The sequence below is a fragment of the Biomphalaria glabrata genome, chromosome 5, assembly GCF_947242115.1.
Source record: "Biomphalaria glabrata chromosome 5, xgBioGlab47.1, whole genome shotgun sequence".
NCBI lineage: Eukaryota > Metazoa > Mollusca > Gastropoda > Planorbidae > Biomphalaria > Biomphalaria glabrata.
In genome coordinates, this window is record NC_074715.1 from 5,232,331 (window position 1) to 5,240,039 (window position 7,709).

Below are 7,709 nucleotides of genomic sequence, written 5' to 3' on the forward strand. Positions count from 1 at the left end.
TGCCCTGTGCGGCCCGCACCACCCGCACATTGGTAGCTACGCCACTGGAATTGGTGTATTTTCATAAAACTAAATTGCTTGCACATATAATTTTGTAAACTAAAAGCTTTGCTTTCAGAAAACCAAAAGTAGCCGTTGCACCTAAACTTTTCAAGCCGCATCGCATGGTGAAGTAATATTTTTCATTTCTCTTCTAGTTTTCGAGATCTGAGTGTGACAGACGAACTTGAATAATACTTTAACAGTGAGTTTAATATTAATAGACAACTGGTGGTCATTCTTATAGGTTTCACAGAGCGCTATGGTCAAATCTTTTTAGCCGGATGGTGGGTGTAAGGAACTCTGGGGTTGAGTTCTTTACTACAGACATATAGCTCGATGTTCTATGGTATGATTCTCACATGCAGACCTTTACAGGTATAAATATTATAAAGTATCACTCAACGAAGGAGTATGAAATTAGTATTTATTTACAGCCAACAGCAAGTACACATATAATATTGAATGCATAATCATCAATAACTGAAATACTAAAATGTGCCCAACTGACTTACTACAGGGCGCTTAGACTAGATTCATTGAACAAAAGGCTACCAATGCCACACATAATGTTACCCCCAAATAGTCAGTTCTCACACATAGCAATGAATAGTAATATAAGTTCTAACATCTCCTTACGCTAGGCATATGAACTGGTAAACAAACACAAGCACCCTACTCAAAACAGGTCAGCTCTCCAACTGCTAGACTGACCGCTAGAAAAACCTTATTGTCCCCCTTGAAAATCCCGTGATAAAAACAATTTACAAACCAACTAATAAAATAAACACACACACACAATCTCACATCTGATAGGGCAGCTGATACCTGTAAACATAACTCTGCTAGAGTCGGAATTAAAACTCGATACTATTAGATAAGTAGCCAAGCAAATATTGTCCCTCAGCCACACATCACACACTATATAGATTATGTCAAGATAAAATATTGCATAGAAGTATTTTTCATTCAAGTCATTTAATATTGAAAAAAAAAATTCAGGTTAAAAAATATACAAGTTATGAATATTTTTATGTTTGATGATTTTAAAGTGTGATTATGTAGGAAGTATGGTCGATAGGCTAAGTAGCTTGAACTTGGCTTGGCTACCTATGAAGGAGGCTCGAGGTTCAACACCCGACTCGAGCAGAGTTGTGTTTACTGAGCGCCTAAGTTCAGCACGGAAAATCTTCTCCTTGATACCCCCTCCCCCCCATAGGTTCACAAATGTGATTTTGATCGTAGCGCTCTGAGCATGCTATAAGCTCGAAAGTAGCGCTATATAAAAGCTATAATTAATTTAATTGGCGACCTTAACCTTTATTTATAAACCTCTCAATACAGTTGATAAGTATATCGTTTGACCCCTTGCTAAAATTTATCGTGACCTGTAAACAAAAGATGTCGTCTATAAATGTGATTGGACAAATTTTCTTTTTAAAGCTAATAACTAACTATTCCAAATTAGCTATAGCTTAGAACAGTGTTTGCAAACTTTTGATCTATGCGTACCCCCTCTAGATTTTTCTTAACACTGAGTACCTCTCACCCTGCCCCTAAAAAGCATTTATCTCATAACAATCAAATTTTTGTTTGTAGGTCTACATACACACAAAATAATGATAACTCTTTTACAATTAAGTGTTGAATTAATAATAATACTTATATAGCGCTACTCTCATGCTTATAAGAGTTTAAAAAAATTATGTAATTATTGAGTTTATTTTTTGCATGCTTCAGAGACACATCAAATACATTCTAGAGAAATAGTTTTTACATTGAAAAAGTGGGCGTGTCGACGGACGTTGTAGCATCCCTATTCATTTCCTGATCTTTGTGGAAATTCGTCTTAAAATCTATAAATGGCATCGTAATTGAGTTGGTAAAAACTTAAAATAGATAATAAAAAGAATTTAAAACATATGCTATTCTATTAAAATTTATAAACTACATGGCTATTTTTTAAGCATCAGCATAGTTAACAATGTAAAACGCGTACCCCCTTCCAACTCTTCCCGTTTGGGAAACACTGGGTTAGAATAATTATTTAAAAAAAAAGCATTCACCTCATATTAATATGCACATACCTTGAGATTTTAAAGAAAATATGTTTCAGTCGTTTTCGAAATATAACATAAATATTTATACATAAATACAACAACTGCTAACTTAAGAGTATAGGATAACTCTAACTAGAGAAATCTATTAATTCAAGATACAAGTAAAGTATCCTAAACAATAATTTAAACAAGATAACTTGCGTATTTCATAGAGATAAGACATCAGTAAATTCAACATGTCTTGTGGTGATGTCAATAGAAAAGTAAACACGTCTTGTGGTGATGTCAATAGAAAAGTAAACACGTATGGTGGTGATGTCAACAGGAAAGTGAACACGTCTGGTGGTGATGTCAATAGAAAAGTAAACACGTCTGGTGGGGATGTCAACAGGAAAGTGAACACGTCTTGTACTGATGTCAACAGGAAAGTGAACACGTCTGGTGGTGATGTCAATAGAAAAGTAAACACGTCTGGTGGTGATGTCAACAGGAAAGTGAACACGTCTGGTGGTGATGTCAATAGAAAAGTAAACACGTCTTGTGGTGATGTCAACAGGAAAGTGAACACGTCTTGTGGTGATGTCAACAGGAAAGTGAACACGTCTGGTGGGGATGTCAACAGGAAAGTGAACACGTCTGGTGGTGATGTCAACAGGAAAGTGAACACGTCTGGTGGTGATGTCAACAGGAAAGTAAACACGTCTTGTGGGGATGTCAATAGAAAAGTGAACACGTCTGGTGGTGATGTCAACAGGAAAGTAAACACGTCTTGTGGTGATGTCAACAGGAAAGTGAACACGTCTGGTGGTGATGTCAACAGGAAAGTAAACACGTCTTGTGGTGATGTCAACAGGAAAGTGAACACGTCTTGTTGTGATGTCAACAGGAAAGTGAACACGTCTGGTGGTGATGTCAACAGGAAAGTGAACACGTTTGGTGGTGATGTCAATAGAAAAGTAAACATGTCTTGTGGTGATGTCAACAGGAAAGTGAACACGTCTTGTGGTGATGTCAACAGGAAAGTGAACGCGTATGGTGGTGATGTCAACAGGAAAGTAAACACGTCTGGTGGTGATGTCAACAGGAAAGTGAACACGTCTAGTGGTGATGTCAACAGGAAAGTAAACACGTCTGGTGGTGATGTCAACAGAAAGTAAACACGTCTTGTGGGGATGTCAACACGAAAGTAAACACTTCTTGTGGTGATGTCAACAGGAAAGTGAACACGTCTGGTGGTGATGTCAACAGGAAAGTAAACACGTCTTGTGGGGATGTCAACAGGAAAGTTAACACGTCTGGTGGTGATGTCAACAGGAAAGTGAACACGTCTTGTGGTGATGTCAGCATGAAAGTGGATATGTCGTAATGTCAACAGGAAAGGGAAGACGTCTGGTGGTGATGTTATTATTATTTGTTAATATTGACACAAGCTGATGATAAAATATAAGGCTAAGTTTTTTTTTTTATTTCTTGCATATGTAGGTTTAAAATTTATTTCAAATGAAACCAAAATTCAGTTCTCACCACTTTGTCTTTCTCCTCTCTCTCTCTCTCTCTCTCTATTTCTATCTCCATTTCTCTATCTCTCTTTACCTTTGTGAACAAGGTTAGTGCCTTTTCTTCAACTGGTGTCCTGCATTGCTTCTAATAATGTCTATTGTTGAAAGACCTTTAGAAATGCAGTTATTTGTCAATGTGTTTACTTTATTTTAGTAAATATGAATGTGAAGTTAAATGCTGAAGCCATGAATGGCACATTAATATTGCATATATGAAGGAAGCACTAGGGCCCAATTTCGTTTATGAAAGAAAATAGTAAATTAAATATTACGAAATAAAGGAATTCACTGACCAAGGCACGAACTAGTAACCCTCCAATACGACTACTCTACACAAATTATCTTTATAATTTTGTGTCGCTGTCTCAAAGTTGTTGCCCTAGAGCAGAACACCTTATTCTGATATTTAAGTTGAATTCACAACACTTAAAAATGTGTGACAATGTGGACACACAAATTACCAGATTTGTTGGCACCAGATCTGCTGATACCAGCCCTACTCTTCACAAGTGTCCAAACAACAACTCTAGCCATAGACCCGTCACTGGTCTGACTGTCAGTAGCCGCAGCAGAGCCCTGCCCTTACAAACCGTTAGATTGCACACGGCGCCTAGATCCACTACGCCAGCCGAACAGCAGACAGCGTTAGCCCCAGCCACACCTGATTCATCAGTGCAGCACCGAACAACAAGCTAAGCAAGAAAGCCTAATGACTTTTAGACCACTTAGCTCTAAGCATCCAATGATGATATACTTATATATATAAATACGCTAGATCCTATCCTAGCCACTGTACAGCATTACAACATTGTAAATTATTTCCCTTGTATAATAAACCTGTACATATTTTATACATATACATAATATTTGTTGCCTGCATTATAATGCTGTGCCTGTAATTTGTGCAAGCGTAAGTTCTCAATCTATAAAACCCCCTAGACACCCTAAAACGGCCAAATTTTGATCCACCTTGTCACAAGATTCTACATACGCGTCCACCCAAAATAACGCGTAGACACCTTGTCTTTAAGTTGTTTCTTTTTTCGTTTACTGAGAGCTGTGTCATTTTATACACATGGGCTAAAATGTATTCATATATATTTTTTTCTACACACTCTTTTATAAAAGGAATAGGACCATAGCTCAATGAGTATGTCATATCATACAAAATGCGGTGTACAAAGTAAACGCAGCATATATAATTCATGGGCGTATCCCCCCCCGAAAAAAAAATATTTGTATAGATGGATGTGTGTGTGTACATAATTAATCTCCTTACATTCTGACCCTTCATTCTTTCGGAAGACTTTATTGAATAGGTTCTTCCTGGAGTTAGTGAAAAAATTGTAGACTCCTCGACCTTACCAGCAAGGGGTCTGGGGGAGCGCTGAGAGCTTCCTCAGCGCGGGGTGGAGCCCAACCGCCAAGCACTATTTCTGGTATTGAAAGCCAACTAAATGCATATTCTGAGGTACTTACAGTGCATTATTTTGCTATTAAAAAGTTTTATTTCAAAAACCTAATGTGCTATTCTTACTGTCTTAGAACCTCCCGCGCCATTCGGCACATTTGCTGGCAAGCTTTTCCACAAAAATCTGTCACTGGCAATGTCTGAAGCCTCTTCCTACCTGCTCTGAGGACCTCCATGGAAGTGTGGCGCCAAGTTGTACTAGGATGTCATCGCAACTCTTATTATGCGTAATTCATTTTGTCGGAGAACATGTCCCGCAAACCTCATGCGACGCTCTGTCACAACCTTACTAAGGGGTCGACTCCCACTTCGGCAAAGGGTTTCTTTGATTTAAACCCTATCTCTATAACTGACTCCTAAAATCCGTCAAAGCCATCTTTGTAGAGCCACATTTTGTGCTTTTCAATTTCGGTAGATGAGTATTCATTGCACTTTATTAATGGAGCCCAGCCACTGGTAGACGTGTAACTTCTCTTGACTACGATCTTGGAATTTGGTGACTATTTTCCTTTAGATGTTATATTGAAAAGAGACATTTTATCGGCAAAATCATCTGTTGGGGGTTTTGAAGCTAAAATATATCTGGAGTTTGTTTTTTTAATTCAAAATCACATTTATCTACGGTCATAGAATTTGGTGACTGTATTTTGTTTTAGAAATAATATTGAAGAGAGAGACTTTCAACCTTAAAACGCTCTGTAGGTAGATTTTAAACTGAAAACTATCTTGAGGGGTTTTAAACTTTAAAAAAAAGCCATCTGTAGGAGAAAGGATGAAACTCAAAACCCTCCATTGGCTTGGCTATGCTCACAGAATTTTGGTGTGTAATGTACTTTTTTTATATTGAAGAGGTATTTTTTTACATCAAACCCCTCCGAAGGGAAATTTAAACTCAAAACACCCATTAGGCTTGGCTACACTGATAGCATTTTGAGTAGAGATTTATTTTTTTTTGAAGTTATATTTTTTAGCTTCAAACCCCGCTGGCGTGGGGGTTTAAACTAAAAACCCTTTAGGCTATGATCAAAGTATTTTAGGGCGTAATTTTTTTTTTTGCGGCCCCTTAAAGGGAAAAGACGCTATTAGTTTTGTGTGAAATGTCTGTCCGTCTGTCTGTCTGTCCGTCCATTCCGTTTAGATCTCGTAAACTAGAAAAGATAGTGAAAATCTGACATCACAATATTTTTGACCATTCAAAGTTATGATGCAACGGCTAATTTTTTTTCTGAAAGCAAAAAATGTAATTTTTTAAATCACTTGTGCAGTTTTTTTTAAAGAGAAAAAGCTTTTTAGTATGCATTATAAATCAGACCTAATTTAAAACGAATAGTAATCTTATAAACTGCATTATCTTGAAACATTTTGCGTAGCCTCAACAAAAGCGTTATATTTTGGAGATTCGTATAAGAGATTGATCCAATTCAAAACAATTACTTCAATTATAACACTTCAGTTAGGGCCCATTGGTCGGCAACCTTTTCACTCAAAAGAGCCGAAAATTACAATTTACAAAATTTTAAAGTTTTTGAATAGCCACAAATTTTTTCTTACCAACAATAAATAATACTCGCACAATTAATTTTTTAATGAAAAAAAAACGAATCTACTCATTCATATATGTGCTTTTCACAAAAAATTAGATGCTGTATATATTTAGCATTATTAGACAATTATTTTTAATTTTGGTAATAACTAAAGCAATTAAACATTTACTTACAACACTAACTTGTACTTCAATAACAAACAATTGAACAAACTAATTCAATGGGAGCAATGGCTTTGGTTTTAGAAAGTTTAGACACATTTGGCTCATAACTTGTTTTTAGTTTCAAACACGACTCTACATTTTCATTTGTTAGTTGGCTTCTTACTTTGCAAATATTTATATTCATGCAAAAGAACTCTTGCTCACACGAATATGTCGATCCGAATATAGTCAGTACTCCAAATGCCAACCTTTTCACGTCACTGTAGCAATCTGGAAGACAATTCCATGCGTCGAACGTAAGTGCCTCATCTCGCGGCATTTCTATTTACGTTGTCACTTTTGTTGCGTTACTTACATACATTTCTGGGGACTTCAATTCTTCCAACTTGATTTTCAACTTTGTAAATTTTCCACCACACACGACTTTAATTTTTAAATCGATCAATTGCATTTCTAGAGATCCAGTATCAAGTCCAAATGGTTCAATTGTAATTTCGTAACTATTCGTGTTGAGAGGATTTAATATAAATACTAAAATGGTTTTGTTGGCTTTGAACTGCTCATATCTGTCAAGAAATTCATCTTTGTTTTTTTGTTAAAACTGTGCTAAAGTAATTCGCGTCAAAAGTTGCACTGATTTTATCGTGAAATGGAAGAATTTGGTGGTTTATTTGGCTCCAAAGAATCATTGATGCTCTTTTATTTTTCCATGTCATACTTCTTGCTCCATCAATTGCTATTGAAACAATTTTATTTAACTCGATCTTTCTGTCTTCAAGATATTTTTACATGGTATTCACTTTATCTTCCCATCTACTATTTTTTACGAGAGCGGTAGCAATCCTAGAAGTTCTTCTTTTGGACCTTGGGAA

At 36.4% G+C, this 7,709-nt stretch overlaps 1 protein-coding gene across 1 annotated transcript; it reads left to right on the top strand.

Annotated features, from left to right (window-relative positions):
* The first annotated feature begins 2,335 nt into the window (after positions 1 to 2,335).
* Positions 2,336 to 4,354, top strand: LOC129926204 (apolipoprotein A-IV-like). Its single transcript, XM_056028660.1, has 3 exons — positions 2,336 to 3,252; positions 3,315 to 3,461; positions 4,123 to 4,354. Exons 1-3 carry the CDS (start codon positions 2,336 to 2,338, stop codon positions 4,352 to 4,354), a joined length of 1,296 nt encoding a protein of 431 aa, XP_055884635.1.
* The last annotated feature ends 3,355 nt before the right edge of the window (positions 4,355 to 7,709 follow it).